This window comes from Metopolophium dirhodum, chromosome 1, assembly GCF_019925205.1.
Source record: "Metopolophium dirhodum isolate CAU chromosome 1, ASM1992520v1, whole genome shotgun sequence".
NCBI lineage: Eukaryota > Metazoa > Arthropoda > Insecta > Hemiptera > Aphididae > Metopolophium > Metopolophium dirhodum.
Genome location: NC_083560.1, coordinates 98,903,836 through 98,924,349, shown reverse-complemented (window position 1 = coordinate 98,924,349; position 20,514 = coordinate 98,903,836). Strand labels below are relative to the sequence as shown.

Here is a 20,514-nt window from a genome sequence, read left to right as displayed (position 1 = left end):
CCAATAATACCCATCTATTTTTAGACTTGTATTGATAAAATAGTATTATCATTTTATTTGAATAACATTAAACATTTATATTTTAATTTAATTATAAACTCAATTTGTTAAAAATTATTCATTCTAAATATACCTTTCAAATAAATATCTACCAGCCCACTAAATCCAAACTAAATTGTCAGGTGCAGCGAAAGCAGAATTCGCTGCGCCCGTGCGCACGCCTATGTAATAGGTACATACCAAATCTCGCTTTTCTATGATTTTTGAAGTCTTAGCTGCACTTTGAAAAGGGTTTTCGGGAGCACAAACAAGTTTAATATTGACTGACTTTCTATAGTGTACTTTTTCTTCGTGTAGTTTTTTTAAATCGTTGTTAAATATACTGCCACATTTTAAACACTTGACTTTAAAACGATTTCTTTTACGTTTTACACTAATTGTGTTGTCGCTCATTTTATAAATTGTATAATAAAAATGTATATCACAAAAAACAAAACTCAAATTAAATATTGACAACACAACCTTTCAATTTGAGAATTGAACGCGTACAACTAAATAGCGACCCCAGACGGCTGACGGGAATGAATAATGATCCAAATTACAAAATTACCAAATATTCAATAACAATATTAATTAAATACTGTAAATAATATAAGTGATAAGTGAAACAATTTTAGAATCTTATCACTCAGTCGATGTCTACGTGAGACGAGTCAACATAAAATGTTCACATTACTTATATAAATAGAAATTATAGTCGTCAGCGCACAATTCCTTATCAGTTATCATTACAGCTTTATTAAAAATAATACAATGATTATACCACAGAATATATGAAATTTCATATATTCTGGGATTATACGAATGTATAGGCGCATTTGTATACTATTATAATTAGCTATATATAATACATTGATAGGTACTCAAGTCTAAAATATTATAATAGTATTTGTGTTGGACATTTGGCAATCTGAAAATTAACTTATAATACCTTCATATTATTATAAATTACAATATATTATTATAATATATTTGAACTTAGTAGTATATACAAAATTATTTAAAAACTGTAAAAAAAAAAATTATAATTTGCCGAGTGCCAACTGCCCAACTCAAATACTTAATGTATAAATGTGCCAACTGACATATACATATTGTACGCTTAGGGGGGTGGGAAACCCCCTAGAATGGCCCTGATTAGAGCAAGCAGGTGCTATTATACATGATGGAGCTCAGACAAACAGAAAAAATGTGGTCTGAGCTTGGAATAAGTGGCAAAGTCGAAATGTTAAAAAATAACCTAATGATACTTGTAAGCTTTTCATATGAATATCTGTTGAACAATGGGACATTTAACTTGAGTATTTAATGTATTCATTTCATCTAAGAGTCAATGACAATTTTCTGATTGTTCAACAGATAATCATATGAAAAGCTTACAAGTATCATTAAGTTATTTTTTAACATTTCGACTTTGCCACTTATTCCAAGCTTAGACCACATTTTTCTGATGGTTAGGTGGTTTCCCCCCTACGTGAAGTCAGAAGATTGTAAGAATTTTCCCAACATTTCGCATATATTTTCCTTTAAGTGAAGTATATTTGAATGTATTTGATAATATTAGTAATAATCGTACTTACCAACGTATACAGTTAGCTATAAAAGCGTATAAAGTTTCGATACCAAAATTAATTTATTATAAAAAGTAAAATCACCAATACAAAACCATATCTATACACCCCGAATCGGTAGGTACAAATTGTTTCCACCAGAGCGCATTTTGTTAATCTGTTTCCCCAATAGATTTCGATCTTACTGAACAATACCGATTTGTAATGCCAACAAATAAAACTTTACGTGTTTTGTATAAAATTATTGTAGCCTGTGTAGGCAATTATTTCAATTTTAATTGTATATTATGTAATTGTTGAACAAATTATTATTATTATCTTACCGCTCCCAATGATGCGTCATATTTAGTTTTATAGCTGCGTTTTGATCACTGGCCATCCGCAACCACTGTAGGGGAAACTTGGGTAAGATGGGACACCTAACTTTAATTGCATTTAATGGATTGATTATTTATTTTATTGATAAAACAAAGATTTACATTTTATGTAAAATTATATATAGTTTCTAAATTTTCAATCAGCTTTGTTATATAACTATTCATTATGCATAAATTTGCACTTAACTTAAAATTGGGTTTTGTCACATCATGGACCATAGTGGAGGTAAGATGGAACATGAGTGGGGTAAGATGAGACATAGATTTTTATTCATAATAATTACTCTTTATTTCTTATCATATACCTATGTAATAACTCATTGTTATTGTTTTTTTTTATTAATGTAAAAATACATTAATTATGTTAATTTGATGTACTAAAAAGAGAGTTCTATATTGTATTAAGTATAAAATATCTAAGTAATAGACCTTGTCATATTTGTTTAGATTATAATATGTATAATTTCTACTTTAGGATACTAGGTATATTCATAAAATACTAAACAGGATAAACAAATCTGAATTATATTATTCAAATTTAAAACAAAACAAAATACAGGAATAAACAAACCTATTTAACTTTTTAAAATATAAAAAACTACAAACATAAATAGTCAACTTTTCAAATACCTATATAAAATTACAAACATAATGATTCACTTTTTAAAATATATAAAATTACAAACATAATGATTCACTTTTCAAATCTGAATTATATTATTCAAATTTAAAACAAAACAAAATATAGGAATAAACATACCTATTAACTTTTTAAAATATATAAAAATACAAACATAATAAATTATTTAAGTCTATGGATAACTAATTATAATAATACTTAACATAATAGTACTTCAGGTAAACAGATATCACAAATATGGTATAATTCTTTTTCACTATCATCTTCACCTGCACATGAGCAATGTGCCCATTTTTCACATACCCTACACTGTACCCAGCCTTCTATCGACGTTGAATATGATTCTCCACAGTACAAGCATTCAGCATCATTTTCATCAGATGACTTTTTTTTTCAGTCTTTCTTTTCTTAGATTTATTTTCAGTATCACTTTTCTTAGTTTTAGTTTCAGTCTTATTTTTTTTAGGAAATAAATTTTTCTTTACACATTTTTGTTTGGCTTCGTCTTTTTGATTTTGCAAATCGTTTTTGTATGGAGAACTTGTTAAAATTACAGTTTTACCACGACGAATAATTTTTCTTTTTCTTTGCTTACTTTCAATAGATTCTTGAGGCACAGGCATTATATCTTTAGGAGATACTTTTTCAAAACTACTTGATGGAACTGGCTTATTTGTTATTGGCGTTGATATGATTACTGAATTTACATAAGATTCAAATTGAATATCATCTAACATTTCTTTTTGGATATCTTCTAACAGTTCTATTTCAATATTTTCTATTTGCATGATTTCCAAATTTTCTATTTGCAGGTTATCCATTGCATCATTCTGATTAATTCTCAATGAATTATTTTCTATATTGTTAAACATTTGTTCATCAACATTTGTCGTTTCAGCAGCCATAAAATCTGCATCGGTGAAAACATCAGGATTTAATGGCCATATTCCTGTTTTTGAAACAGAAAAAATGAATTGAGATAAGATGGGACATGTCTTCATCTTGCCCCATTGCATTTTTCCCATCTTACCTCAAACAGTAAATATTTAATTAAACGTTTCTATTAATCTTACAATAAGAATGGACTCTACCAAATTTGCATTAATCGAAAACTAATAATATTCGCCATTAAAAATTATATAGGAGTAATTAAGAATAAACAATTATTTACTTACTTATTCACTATTTGATGTCAGCAAAATTGTACATCGCCTATTGCCGTTATATTGAATACGCACGTGCACCGTATCACTTTAATTATTTGTTGATATCAAATAATATTATTATAGTGTGACCAACATACCACATTTTTTGTACAAAACATTTTTCCCAACAATCAATAGTTTTCGAGATACAACGATGTCCCGTCTTACCTCTAGTCCTCGTCTTACCCAGGTTTCCCCTACACATTGATGTACCATCGACGTCAATATTTCCGCATTCTATAGCTAATTGCCTCTCTTCGTTCCCAGCTTAAATCATTTCATCCCATGCTGTATCTTGAACTGCATTTCCAACTTGTATAAGATATTTAGAATGAGAATTAGCTGATATGCAAGGTATTTCGAGCGAAGCTGAAAGTTCGTTTAACTGTGCGTATCCAATTCCTATATAATTTTTGAGATTATGTTATATTCAGAATTGCAAAGTATTTCAATATCTACCTAAATAAATAAATTATGTTAGTATTTAATACCTAGTTAAGTGTTTAAAATATATTTTTTTAAATTTTGTTTGCAAAGTTTTATACGTAAATATTAATATTAAAGTAAAAATAATCCATTAGTATATAATAACACAAACATTTCAGTTATTTTTTTGATAAGATAATTTTTTAATTAGATAAATTTTAAATATTAAATATTCAGTCAAAATTGCATGTACCTACGGTCATTTGTTTAAGAGTGTAAAAATTATCACCTTTAAAACTATATTTTATTTATGGATCATTAATGAACTCGTAGCACTTGAAATACGATCGCATTATTTTTGATTCAAAAAGACGTTCTCGTTTTGGTGTGGCGTCCTCTTAAACCGTAAAATTTAAACGCAGGTACCTATATGTGGCGCAAAACTGCATAAAACCGTACATACTCTTTTTTTCGGCGCAAATGGGTGATTCCCAGTTTTATGATTTTAGGTAATACATTTTACAGATTTCAATGATGGGGAACATTTGTTCCTTGAACTATTACTTATAATGTCAGTGAAAAAATCACGGTAACATTTACCATTTACGTACCTACCTACACTACTCGACAGATTTATTGGAATCACATACATCTAGGTCAAACATATATATATGCAATTATATCGTTTTTAAACGTTGACAGTGACCTTTTAATTGTGTATCCCTCCACATATTATAGCTAAATGTTGTGATATTGCGAGCATTATTAGTTGATTATTATTCGATGAATATTCGGATAATACGATGATATAATACATATAATATAATTCGTTAGGTATTCGTTATATATTATTATAATATTATGTATAATCTCCTTGTGCTTTTTTTTGTTCATAATATACACATTAACCATAACATTATTAATTTCCCTCCAAAACTAAAATGAGTAATATCACGTATCTGAAACATTTTGCATGGTAAATTTGTTGCTTCGTGGAGCGCATCATGTTATTCATAATTTGTACTCGAAGAACATTACGTAAGTACGATTTTTGAATAAATAACTAGTATAATATGGGTAATAAAGATATAATGTACTGTCGTAAAACACTTATTTAACCTAAACTACTTTGATTTTGAATAATTTAAACTATAGCATACATAATATACGCGTATTTGCAGCAAATAAATAATTAATTCTTATGTACCTACTTACATGATATTACACCAATATAATTTTTTTTAATATTATAATATTGTATGATGTACAATTTCTAGTAAAACTATCAATATTATTTTATTAATTATAATAATTCATATAATACATAATATTTTATATCACAGCATCTAACAAAATAAGATACTCTTAAATAAGAAGTTTATAGGTATTATGTATTATTATTTCTTGTAGGTATAATGTTGTCTAAAAGTCGCATTTATAATATTATTAATCTTGCCAATGAACAATCGAAGTTCAATTAAGATCTCAATCCTAATATTATACTAAATCAATTGAGTTTTAATGAAATTATTGCTACAGCAGCATTTGAATATTATAATGATACAAATTCTGTCAACAAGTTTCAAGAAGTTCACCAAACATTTAATACCGCAGTTAAATACTTTTATTTATTTTAATCAATCATGTTTTCTATATTATTAATTTATTTATATTTCTGGTACTCAGATATCAGAAGAATATAAAGTCAATCAGTCTCAATATGTTCACAATGTATTTAATAGCGCTGATGATAATAATATATATATTTTTTTTTATTAGGGTTAAGGCTTCGACTGCTTAGGTCATTAGCATGTGGTACTGTAGAGTGTAGGGGGGTACTGTAGATTTGTTTTACATGAGATTTGTTTTAGCAGAATTTTTAATTTGGGCAACTGTAGGTATCTGCCATGCCCGGGTGGGGGATGGCGGCACTTGTTCTCCGGACACCGTGACTTGCCCGAAGAAAAATGCCGCCCGCGACCAAGGTATCGAACTCGGGTAGGCTGCGTCGCAGCCGACGACTTAGTCCGCTCGGCCACTCCACTTATGCATGTGCACGAGAGAGCAGGGTGGGCAGCTACCTCTCCTGCGGGCTAAATTGTATTCTCTAAATAATGAATACAAATTGAAAATATTAGGCAATCTTATATTATATTGAATCATGAATGTAAATGCGTAAATACTGATTATAAAGGTCGTACTGATTACACGTTACTAGTTTTTTAATCGTATATGTATATATTATTAATTGCATCGCCCAAATGTGTATCGATATCTTGTGATAATCCTATAGAATTACAATGAGATGATCAAGTCTCACCTCCGTACTCATAGTCGAAAGTAAGTAAGTTTTGAAAAATGTTGGTTTAGAAAAACATGGTTCAGCACTGGCTAATGTTGGAGGAAATGTACTACAGATTGCGTATTTGTAGTCCAAGGTTAAATCGGAAAATGCCGAAGCCATGAATATTTTAATCAATTTTTGTAATATGTTCGATAGGTACCTAGTTGTTGTACAGTATTCGTAAACACACCAATTTCTGGGAGATTTATCATCCCACCACAAAAAACGTTGGGTTTTTAAAAAAAATCCATTGCTACAACACTGGTGTTAAGCTAGTAGGTATAATTACATAATATATGGGTACCATACATACGACGACCGACACCGACAATTTATGATTACAGATTAGGAATGTGCAGGAATATGTACACGCGTACCTATACTGCAAAACTACAACCACCTGCAGCAGTACAAGCGATGATAATGATTAATGACGTATTCACGTATACAAAGGGGACATAATATTACAGAAAACGACAACAAAAATAATAATATCTACATAAACGTAGGTACAATAATTCGTTGTGCGATATTGTTTGGATGCACATCCGCATATATATAATAGTCAATATTAAATAGTGGGTAGGTATTATAATTGTATCAGTGTCTTGGTGTTATGTATCTAACCTACCTATATACATGTTTAGGTACCAACCCGGCCGTTATGTACCTACGTATTAATAGTATAATATTATGTATGTATTATATTATATATAGGTACATCGTACACTCGCAGTGTATAAATCTTCGACACGCGGTTTTCGCGGCGGTGGCAAAGTTGTGTGCTCAAGAAACGAGTAGGTGGACATTGTGACATTTATACACTTACGTCAAGGTTACATGCTTTATATATTATATATAACACGTTACACGGGATACACGCGTTCAGTATGTTTCTGCATGTGCACTTATTATAATAAATAGGTATGTATATACAATATACTTTTACTGTATAGGTATACGTATTATATTATTATAGAGGAGCGATGTTTGTGCGCGCAACAATACTATATGATGCGATATATTAAATTTTATCTAACTATTAAAACATTTTAAAACATTACCTACACCCAAAATAAAATTTTTAACTGTAGGGGGCAGTTTCATTAAGACTTAAGAGGACACTACACGGATATTTGTTCTCTCCGTCTTACAAATGCGTATCTAACAAAACAAATTGACACTCCGTTAGTTTCAAAATTAGAGTCAATATACTCTAAACTTGATAAGAACATTATCTGTGTTTGTATGTGGGTTTTTGACGATAATTCAGTTTTTAAGTGAGTTGTGAGCGTTTTTAATTTACGCTAGGTATCCCACTGTGCATTTTAGGTTACAGAACATTGTTGCGATGTATGATATAAGTTTCAATGCTAACATCGCACCTCGACGTTACCAAAACATCGTGTTAACTGTTTAGTTTTACAAATATTTTAAGTTTACATAAAAACATCCCAGAAATGTTGACGTTTCAACATCTCTGAAACAAGTTGCTGTAACAGTACAACAACAGCGTAGTGATGTGATGGAAAACGATTTATATTTTTAATAATAATAAACATATTATTATATAATAACAAATTAATTCAATTATTATTTATAAATAGACAAATATAGTGGTATTTTTATATTTTTTTTATCTATAACCCACGTTCGCTGCTTAAGAGCGGCTAGCTAACCCACCCACCGGCCATCAGTCACCACTCACCACACATAATATGTTTCACACTGCGTTATTGCATTTTCAACTTTTGATTTTATAACCATTCGATATCGATATTAATTACCTATACTGTATAGTATTAATAGTACCTAAATAGGTACGATGACAAGCTTAAAAAAGGTAAGTGAAATAATATATTTTAAAAACATTTTTTCTGTAGACTTCAGACGGTAACTCGTATGGTACATTGGTACCTACGTATGTACGAAAAGGTCAGGCCATGCATAGTTTAAACTTTAAATACCTACCTACCTACTACCTATACCTAGGACGCTACCCATACATTTGTCGTCTCTGTCTTACACGTCATGTACGACATGGCAATTTTTCGTTTACTAGTTTCAATAATTGTGCCGTTATTTTTGATATTAGAGTAAATTCACCTATTATCAAACTTTTAGGTAAGAACATTACGTATTCTCAGCGTCAACTTGTATTCAATATTTTAATTTTCAAGCGAGATATGATCATTTTTAATTTGTGATATTTCACTTACCCATATCTTGCTTTAAAATATAAAAGGTAAATTTACTCTAAAATCAAAACTAACAGAAACTAGTGAACCGAAATGTTCTATGTCGTACACTCGTATGTACGTTTGTAAGACAGAGACAACAAACACATGGGTATAGCGTCCTCTTATTTTATTATTCTCTCAAGCAACTATATTTTTTTATATTAGAAAATACTAACGGTTTTGATAATATTTCTTTTACACAGGTAATTTTAAGTCTAAATACAACAATAAATTCGAAAAAATTTTTATTTTTTCCTTATTATTTTTCATTTTTTCAAAAGTTTTATTATATATTGCAGTCGTCATTCGAAAAAAAATGGGTGTTGGCAGTTTTTCCCGTGTCCAAGGACTATAGTGTTATACCTATCAATTGGCTTGTAGACAAGGAGAAATTAGCCGAAGGTGCTATTAAGTTTTGTCGATGGCCACTCACCAGAGTAACTAGCAACGAATTAAAGGCTGCGGTTGATCCAGATCCATTATGGGAAACATACCGAGTAAAGGTAGTTGGCCGTAGTAAAACATATGGTCAGAGTTTTAGATAGCTAGCTATTTATTGTGTAATATACAAGTACATGTAAGTACATGAACGTCACTAGAGACAAATTTTTATAATAAAATGTAAAAAGAACTCATGCACGTTAGGACAATTACTCGTTTCAAATATTCATTATACCTACTTATTGCCTTATTACCTTATTGCACTCTTATTAAAAATAATTCATACTATTACTAGTTACTAAATATAGGTATACTGACCTTATTATTTGTAATTAGGCCATACTTACTTCAATTCCATTTCGTTAGTTTTTTTTTTAGTATAGTAGTATAGTATAGTTAATATAGTATTTTATCGGGGTATCAAAAGTACACCTTATAGGCGCCTATGTGTAAAATGTAAATCTGTAATATCTACTATTAATAATGTTTTATTAATCCAATGTATCTTCCTTAATACATTCAGATAATTTTAGTAAAGCATGGCACCAAAAGTTTATTGAAGAATCGACAGCTACAGAAAATGAAGAAATGCATATTATATTAAAAATAAAAACCTGAATACTGATTCTACAATATATCTGGATACTGAGTTTTTAACACTATTCCCAATTAATAATACAAATGGATTCAATCTAATAGAGAACCAAATCCAAAACTCATCAATGATGTGTGTTTTTTTTTTTATTTTTTTTTATTTGTGTGTCTGTCGTCACCTTTTAGGACAGTAAAAGTGCTTGGATTTTTTTCAACAGTAACTTTTCTGATAGGAAAGTGAATCTAGTTGGTACTTTGGGAGTCAAAAGTAAAAATTTCCCAGTAGTTTTCACAAGCGACGTGAAAAACAAAAGCAAAATTAAGGAAAAACAGGAATTTTTACGCAAAATCTGTTTTCGAGAAAATCGATTTTGGTTTTTGGTGTAACTCTAAAACAAATGACCGTAGGGACATGAAATTTTGACTGAATGTTTATATTAGCATTTTCTATACACCATTAAATTTTGACTCTTTTTGAGCTATTTACGGACATTGTCAGTCTTCAATTTTTTTAGTTTTTTTTTCTATAAATATCAATAAAACTTTATTTGTTGGTTAAAAATACTTCAAATTTTGACAAAATACGGAAAAATCACGAAAATTAGCAAATTATTTTGAGTTAAGAATTCATAAAAATTTTTCTTTTTAAATCTAAGATTTGAAAATGTAATATAAGATTACTCATAAGTTTTTCTACCTTCATCAAAAAAAAAAAATATCTACAAGAAACTTAAATTAAATTTTTATGAGCGTCTGAAATTTATATTTTTACAAAATTTGATATTCACTTGATTTCTCATGTAACAATTTTCTTATTTTATTGTAATTGAAAAACGAATGACTGTAGATACTTGAAAATTTCACTGAATGTTTATATTAGCATTTTCTAAACATCATAACATTTTGAAACTATTTTGACTCTTTTTGAGCTGTTTACGGACATTGTCAGTTTTTAATATTTTTCTATGAATATCAATAAAAAATTTTTTGTTGGGTAAAAAAGCGTGAAAATTTAATATAAGGCTCCTGATATATCGTTATAATAGCAGTGGATAAATATTAAAAATACATAGGCACAATTTTTTTTTATAAGCATTTAAAGTTCAAATGTTGACAACATTTATCAAATTTATAATTTATTAATTATTTTGTAGTTAAAAATGTATAAAATGTTTAACTTTTATGGCTAAGGATTGAAAATTTAAAACAAAGCTCCACGTAAATAGGTTGTATATAAATTACTTTATTCACAATAATATCATCAAATATACTTGGTAATATCATAGGCTGACTGACCGTTTTCGCTCAGAATCGTTTTTCTTATACAATGATATTATATCATTGAATTCAAATTTAACACCATCCATTACAGTGACCTACTTGTAACCTACTGTACAGCAGAGCGACATCCACTTATCCACCTTTTTTTTTTTTACATTTCCATTTTGTTTTAGATTACAACTTATCTAAAAAAGAAACATATTGCTTCAATATCAAAGCGCCACTTTAAAAGAATTTTGAAGAATGAAAAAGAAAAATGTGTTATACAAGTAGAAAAACAAAAAATATTTTATACATTTTTAACTACAAAATAATTTATAAATTATAAATTTGATAAATGTTGTCAAAATTTGAACTTTAAATGCTTATAAAAAAAAATTGTGCCTATGTATTTTTAATATTTTTCAACTGCTATTAGAATGATATATCACGTGCCTTATATTAAATTTTCACGATTTTTTACCCAACAAATAAAATTTTATTGATATTTATAGAATAAAAAACTAAAAAAATTGAAAACTGACAATGTCCGTAAGCAGCTTAAAAAGAGTCAACATTTTATGGTGTATAGAAAATGCTAATATAAACATTCAGTCAAAATTTCATGTCCTTACGGTCATTTGTTTTAGAGTTACACCAAAAAACAAAATCGATTTTCTCGAAAACAGATTTTGCGTAAAATTTCCCGTTTTTCCTTAATTTTTCTTTTGTTTTTCACGTCGCTTTTGAAAACTACTAGGAAATTTTTACTTTTGACCCCCCAAAGTACCAACTAGATTCACTTTCCTATCAGAAAAGTTACTGTTGAAGAAAATCCAAGCACTTTTACTGTCCTAAAAGGTGATGACAGACACAAAAATAAAAAAAATATAAAAAAAATAAAAAAAAAAAAACACATATCATTGTAAAATCAATACATTCATCGCTTCGCTCAGAATCTAAAATGATGGAAGACGTTTATATAGGCAATACAATCATTGCTAATATACCAATAATCAACATTAATCATGGTTTTTTTGACAATACATCAGATATGGTTGGTGACAATTTTCTCAATTTAAGTAAAGACTTATCTGGTATTCAAACATTAAATGTAACCCTAGATACTTTAAAATCATGTATTGAAGACATATCCGAGAATAGTAATATACATTTATTTAGAGATTTATTTACGTAAAAAAAAATATCGGTAAATTTACCGGTAAATTTTACGGTAAATTTACCAATAATGTTGTAAAAATGGTAAAATAGCTAAATCTTAGAGCCATTGTTATTTTTTACTATTAGACATTAGTAAATACTAAATACGATTCGTATTAGGTACTAATGTTGTATACCTACTTGTAAAATCTAGTTCTTTCTAATAATAACTATAATTAACAAAAAATTTAAAAAATGAATCTAAAATATCTACTGTTCTGTATTAGACATTAGTAATTAGTACATTTTATGAAATATGAATATTGAATTATTCATATTACAATTAATAAATAATTTAAACTAAACTAAACTATCAAAATTCACATTACCTTTATTTCTTTTTAAGTCAAAACATTTATATTTAGACTTAACTTTTGTATTAATAATAGTATATTATCAATATCACATTATCTGCATTCTTGGTATCTCCCTATAAAATCTTTCCTAATTACCTACTGATATTTAATGTTCTAATATATATTAGGGGTGGCAGAATATTGATTTTATAGTATATAACAAACTATATAAACAATAACAAGTATATAAATTATAAATATTACAAATGTGAAATGATAATATCACAGAAGTTCCTTTTTCGGTTTACCTACTTTGGTCCAACCTGTTTATTATATTAAAAAACAAAACAAATTATAATAATTATTTTAAAACTTAATAAAACAAACATAAATCTCTATAGTTGAGTTACAAATTGAAATATTGTGTATATAAAAAGTAGTTAAGATTAAGTTAGAGTTTGAACATTGGTCATTATTCAAATTCATCCCATTCTGAACGTGAAGAAAAGCTTTCTGAGTCAATTGAATCATTCACCAAATTATCTGTGTCCCATTGTTCTTCGTCTGAACTAGAACTAGGGTCATGCATTTCACCAGTGGTTTCACTAGTGTTTAACATAAAACTGCTAGTTGATGGTTCTTGGCGTTCTTGCTCTGTTGGTGAGAATAATGTTGGCTCTTCAGTTGTTTCTGGCGTTTCGGCACAATTTATTTGTGTCATGGCTCCATCATTACGTAAACGCCGAGTACATAATGGTTTTTCTTTGGTTTGAATTTTCAAATTATTCATATTTTGATGTACGAATAAAAGTTTTTCAGCTCTACTATTTGATAACCGGTTCCTTTTTTTTGTATGTATAAGAGAAAAAGTACTGAATGATCTCTCTGTTGCTGCTGAAGAACATGGCAAAGACAAAATTGCTGTTGCTATTTTACTGATAGATGAACTTCCACAAATTCCTCTCCACCAAGTAAAAGGATTTAATTGTTCTAATTCCACAGACCAAACAAATTCTTTACCCCAAAGTCCTTCATGTGAACGATATTGTGCAAGTTCTGTCATAATATTTCCACACTGTTCTTTCATTAAAGACTTAGTAACATTATAAATATATTCAACTCCAGCTATATCTTCAGCAGTTGTTAAATTAGTACCTTGTGTTCTAGGGTCCAATATTGAGCCTGCATAATGCATTGGATGGAGAGCCATATTTTTCCTTTGTTCGAAGGATTTTAAAACCGACTCTTTTTCTTTGTCAGATATAAAATCTATATTTGGTAAATTGTTAGTCAACAGAGAGTTAATATCATTCAATGCATATACAACATCACTCACAAAAGAATGATTAGATTCTAGTTTTAATATCCAATCAGCTATAGGTTTTAACAAGATTAACATACTTTCAATTTTATTCCAAAATACAAAATCAAGAAGAATCATTTTTATGTTTCCTAATTTACCAATAACATGTTCATTTTCACTCCACGATAGTTGTTGAAGACAGCCTTTGTTTTGTTCAATACTTTTTAAACAAGATACAATCGATCCCCAACGAGTTTGTACTGGCATTTTCAAAGTTCCCAATACTTGGTTCTTTGATTTTTGAATTTTAACAAGAGTACTTTTTAAAATGTGTACATTATTAATAGTTTTTACAACTTTTTTTGCATTTTCTTCCACTGTAGAAAAACTTTCTAATTTTACAATATCATGTATTAGTAAATTAAGAGTGTGACAAAAGCATGAGTAGTAAGCAATTGGTAAATTTTCATAACGACTATCACTTTGAAGTATTTGCCAAGCCTTCTTCATAGCAGCTGCGTTATCTGTTACCACCCCTAAACACCTATTTTTCCCAATAGAATCAATGACATCACTTATTAGTTGAGCAATATATTCTCCAGTATGGCGATTAGTAGTTGTATTTAATGATTTATATACAACTGGCTCAGGTGTTGTAATAATGATGTTAACAATGGGTTCATTTCTGTAAAAAGAAACAAAATTCAAATTTGAATGTAATAATTAATTTTAAAATATTTAGTTTGGACTTAAGACTAGTAGACTCTATTACATTGTATAACATTGGCTATGGAATATAAAAATTAATACAGAAAAAATGAAAATACCTGATGTTGCTCCAACCATCAACTTGAACACCATAAACATAGGCGTCATTTATCTTTTTTTTAACGTGTAATGTTATCTGTTGGTGTTTTTCATCCAACAACTTGTTGGAAATTGTGAAACGCGAAGGTGGCACATAACTGGGTCGCATTGCTTTAAAAAAATTCAACCAATGCTCATTTTCTACTATGGAAAAAGGAGTCGCTGTTGCATAAATAGCAGTTCCCAAAAGTTTGTTTAAATAATCCTGTGAAATAATTTGATACAGTTGGTATAATAATTAATAATTACTAATAGGTGTACCGTGTAAGGACATTGAATATATTATAAATTAAATATACCCAATATAATAAACTTAATATAATTAATGTAGTTAGTTTTAGAATTATTTATATATATAATTGTATTTATACTTAAAAGTTAAATTTAACATTTTTGACATTGCAACGCAACACATTTTTCTACCTTATTTATTAATGAATTTAAAAATGGCAATATAGGTATAGGTAATAATATATAATATAGGTTTGTGTTCAACAAATATTTGAAACATGACATCATTTTGTAGTTATAAATAAAGTTATTTCAAATATTTAGAGAGTTTTACCTCAAAAACTAATCAAGTAAAATTGAGTTATCGGAAATTGTCAATATAAGTTTCCAATTAAGCATAAAATATTTAGTGAAGTATGTTATTTAATATTTTCAAATTTAAAGTGCTAATTAAATAAATAAATAATAATAGTAATAACATTGAATGTTTACTGAATAAAAAACAATTTTAAATTAAGAATATTATACATTACTTGTTCATTTTTTTTCATGGTATCCATGTATGATATTAATTTCCTTTCTTTAGTATGGCCAGTATTGATCTTTTTTAAGCCTGTGTTGGTGCCGTTGGTTGTATTTGATGAATCACTTTCAATGAAATTATTATTGTTTCCTAAAAATTAAAATATACCTATTAGCTATTAGCATCATAATATAATATACATGTATAGGTACTTAACCAATGCCATTAAATATTTCAAAAACAACAAAAAAAATCTATGATAAATTATAATACAAAATAGTAAAATACTCTTAGGAACATGCTTTCTAGCCCCACCAAGTATTTAATCAATGGCATGAATACCTGGTAACACTATATTTAATATTATAATATGATCAGAAAATGCATAAATTACTTGAATCCCGAAAAAGTACATAGTTAGTTATTTTAAGTTTTTAACTTACCCTGTTGTTCGTTGTTATTTTTATTTTTATTTGATGCAATTGAGGATGGTTTTTTTTTGCATTTTGAAAAATGTAAAGCCATTCTAGTAACGTTTTCTTTATAAATACTTTCGCAATATAAGCATTGAAAACGTTTGCCTTCAATCGGTACAAAATATCGTTTTTTTATTTCTTGAGGCTTCATCTTGGTATCTATATTTAAAAATTTTTAAGGTGTTTTTGGCAACTGGAAAGTGGAAATTGGTAAAAATATTTTTGTTGATACACTATAGACTATAGAGACTAGAAACTCGAAAATGTGTCTTAAAATAGAAATATCAAATAGTCATAACAACACAGGTCGACAGCTGATAACATGATAACGATTGACGATCGACCGTATACCGTATACCGAACAAAATATAGAAAATGTGATTATTTTTTTTTATAGTACTTTATTCATTATTGTATTGTTATCATTTGATAAAAAATATATCTCTTTACAATTCAGACTAGGCGTTTTCGATTTCATTTGATTAGAGAGGTCACACAACATTTTTTTTTGGTAAAAAATAATTTACCGGTAAAAAAAAAATTGGTAAAATTTACGGTAAAAATTTACCTGGTAAATTTACTCCACTCACATCTCTACATTTATTGGATAAGTTAAGACATTGGGTTTTAGAATATACAATTTCACATAATAGCTGTAATTAACTCCTTAATATAATGAGGTCGGAAGGATTGAAAGTACCCAAAGATGTGCGTACTTTAATGAGAACACCTTAAACCCATGAAATTTGTAATATGACTAATGGTACTTACATTCATTTAGGCTTTGAAAATATGTTAATACCAGTTTTAGAGTTATATCATAATAATGTAGGCATATCTGACAACAATTTAAAAATAGGGATTAATATTGATGGTTTACCTTTGGTAAAAAGTTCCAAAAGTCAAATATGGCCAATTTTAGTTTCTATTTTAAATTTTAAGGAATTGCATACTAATGTTTTTCGTATAGGTATTTTTCACGGTTACCAAAAGCCTCAATCGGTTGAAGGATTTTTTAATCCATTTGTTTAGGATATTTTAAAAGTATTAAAAGATGGTTTTTATGTATGTGGAAAATTATTAAATGTAGAGATATCAAATATAGTTTGTGATGCCCCTGCAAAATCCTTTCTTTTAAATGTAAAGAGTCATAATGCTTATTTTGGGTGCACATCATGTGTGGAGGAAGGAACCTATTTACAAAATCGTATATCTTTTCTTGGAACGGAGTCAAAATTAAGAACTGATGAATCTTTTCGCAAACAATTTGATGATGACTATCATAAAGGGGATAGTCCATTACTGAATTTACCAATTAATATAACTGAAGTAGTATGCATAATGTTTGCCTTGGGGTGACGAAAAGATTGATAGAATTTTGGGTTAGGGGCAAAAAAGACATTAGATTAGCTGACGAAAAGAAAAAGCAAATAAACAATGAATTAATAAAATTAAGAATACACGTGCCTTCTGAATTTTCTCGATTGCCAAGGTCTATTGATGACATTGAGTATTTTAAAGCAACAGAGTTGAGAAATTTTGTCATGTACACTGGTTCGATTGTCTTGCAAGGTAAATTAAAGAAAGCTTTTTATAATCATTTTATGCTTTTAGTATTTGCTGTTCGTATTTTAGCATGTGCTGAAACTTGTCAGACACTCAATGATATAGCTTCTCAATTATTGAAAAAATTTGTTACTGATTATGCTACCTTATACGGTCAACATTTATATTTATATTAATATCTTACAATATTCATAGTTTGATACACCTACCAATGTTTTCAATGTTGCATGGACCACTTGATAGTTTCAGTGCATTTAGGTATGAGAATTACCTACAATATATAAAGAAATCTGTAAAGTCTACAAAATATCCATTACAGGAAATATTAAATAGAATTGTAGAAAAGCAAAAAACAAATAACTCTAAGTTTGATCGTAGAGATTTCAGTATCTTCTTTGATGGATAAGTGAATTTAGTTGACGCATTGGGGAGGTCAAACTTTAAGAGGGCATTAGAGGGCAAAGCATTTTTTTCCATTTGAAGATTGTTGGATAAAAAATGACATTTATGTTGCCATAGATATTATTGGAATACAATAAAAATTATATAATGATTATATATTACTATAGGCTCTCTTATTTACGCCACTTTCAGGATTAAAATATTTTGTTCTTATCAATATGTACTATACTTATTGTATCGTGTTATTTTGTTCATTTAACTATCTATATAGTCTATAGAATTAATTTATTATTTAGGGAAAACATTTTTAGATTCGATTTCTTATTTTGTTGTAATTTAAAAACCACCAAAAACCAAAATTGATTTTGTCGAAAACCAATTTTGCGTAATAGTTCCCTTTTTTTCTTATTTTTTTTTATTTTTATATTTTTTATGAATTTTTTACTCAAAATGAATTGTAATTTTTCATGATTTTTACGAATTTTATCAAAATTCTTACTACACAGATACTTTTTTGTACATTATTGTAAACATAATGAAATGAAATACTTCATATAAAAATTGAACTAATATCTATTTGTCTATAGAAATAATTTATTATATACAATGACCATGGTTATATGAAATTTTGACTGAATCTTTATCTTAGCATTTTCTATACATCATAAAATGTTCAAAATATTATGACTAGTTTGTGCTATTATGAGCTGTTTACGGACATAATCAATTTTAAATTTTTTAGTTTTTTGTTTAGCGAATGTCAATAAAATGTTATTTGTTTGTTAAAAACCTTGACAATTTAATACAAGGCTCTTAATATATTGTTACAATGACATTCAAAAAATATTAAAAATCCTTAATCACAATTTTTTTATAAGAATTTAAAGTTCGAATTTTGATAAAAAGAGTAAAAATCACGAAAATGTGCAAATTATTTTGAGTTACAAATTCATAAAAGTTTTCCTTTTTAAATTTAAAATTTTCAAATGTAATACAAGATTTCTTATAAGGTTATCACTAGGGTTCGGGACTTATTGCAACAAGTTGTAGGAAATATGCATGCACATATGCACTTAAAATAACCGAAATATGCGCAAAAATATGCAACTAAATATTTTTTTAAATAAAATTAAAAGATTTGATTTATTCATTTAAATTTAGACAATTTTTTGTAATTAGTTATTTTTGGACAACAAAAACACTATATCAAAATTATATTACTGAATTCGACTGACGTTCGATTTCATTTTCTTCCTCTTCTCCTACAATGAAAAAAAGGTTTGGTTTTTCTTTAATATATTAAATTATTATTAAATATAAAAATGATGAATTGTTTACCTGTAAAGTTTGACTGTACAATAAGACATTTTCTGATATTATCAAATTTAAATGCACGACGGTTGTTGGTCAGCATATTTTTATAAATTGAAAACGAACGTTCCACATCTACTGACGTTATCGGTGCATATTTAAAATATACCAAGTCATTTAATTTCAAATCTTCAGGTAAACCTTCAAAATTTTCTTGGTCTCCAGATAAAATAATTTATATTTTAACCATCAATTTGTAACCCTCATTTTTCCCCAACACAGTTTCTATTTTTGTTTTTACCGCTGTTCCTTGTGCTCCATTTATTTGAGTTAATTTTATTTTTGCGTCTTCTACTATCGAAATATAACTGGCAAGTGACATTCCTTGTTTTTCAAGACACGTTATAGCGTTTAGTAAGAATGAGAAGTTGGATTTGATGAATACAAGTTGAGTTTGAATATGTTGTTGTTCGATGTATATTTGTGCAGTCTCGATAGATATTGTATCATCTTTTTTAAACGAGTTTACAATCGACTTAACAGTCTCAAAATGTTCGCAATAATAAAGGGCAGCTTGAATCCACGTGCCCCACCTCGTTAATATTGGTTCCGGGGGCAGTGGTAATAATGGGGCAATATCTTTAAAAAATTGAACTCGAGATGGAGCTTTTTTAAAGATTTTTTTTACGTTAGCAATAATTTTATCGACTTTAGGATTAAGAATACGGACTGTTTCAGCCACTCTGTGTAGACCGTGGGCAAGGCATGTTGTGTGAATCATTTTTGAGTACAATGTTTTTATTGAACTAGCAGACTTAACCATATAAGGGGCAGCGTCAGACAAGAATAATAGAACATCGTCATGTTTAACACCATCGGGCCATAAAATATTCATCGACTTATCGAATAATTTAAAAATCGTTGAATGATTTGCTTTTTCTAACTCTTCTACGTTTAACAAAAATATTTGACCTGGTCCATGTTCTTCCAGTGTACCAATAATAACGTTAGCTACAAATCTACCGGTTATATCTGTGGTTTCGTCTAAGCTAACCCAAATTTTTTTTCCGTCAACATACATTCTAATTTTAGTTAGTGTTTGATTGTAAACATCGTCTACGTAACCTTTTCGCCAAGTTGACTCAAATGGAATGTCTTTT

The 20,514-nt window shown here is 28.3% G+C and overlaps 1 protein-coding gene and 1 pseudogene across 1 annotated transcript; both read right to left on the bottom strand.

Moving 5' to 3' along the window:
• Positions 1–13,147: 13,147 nt before the first annotated feature.
• Positions 13,148–16,474, bottom strand: LOC132948128 (uncharacterized). Its single transcript, XM_061018457.1, has 5 exons — positions 16,043–16,474; positions 15,610–15,749; positions 14,806–15,050; positions 14,333–14,663; positions 13,148–14,269 (listed from the first exon to the last, which is right to left on the bottom strand). The coding sequence occupies exons 1-5, from the start codon at positions 16,224–16,226 to the stop codon at positions 13,148–13,150; spliced, it is 2,022 nt and encodes a 673-aa protein (XP_060874440.1). The 5' UTR covers positions 16,227–16,474.
• A 2,781-nt stretch (positions 16,475–19,255) lies between these two features.
• On the bottom strand, positions 19,256–19,736 carry LOC132935290 (uncharacterized; annotated as a pseudogene).
• Between the last annotated feature and the right edge of the window lie 778 nt (positions 19,737–20,514).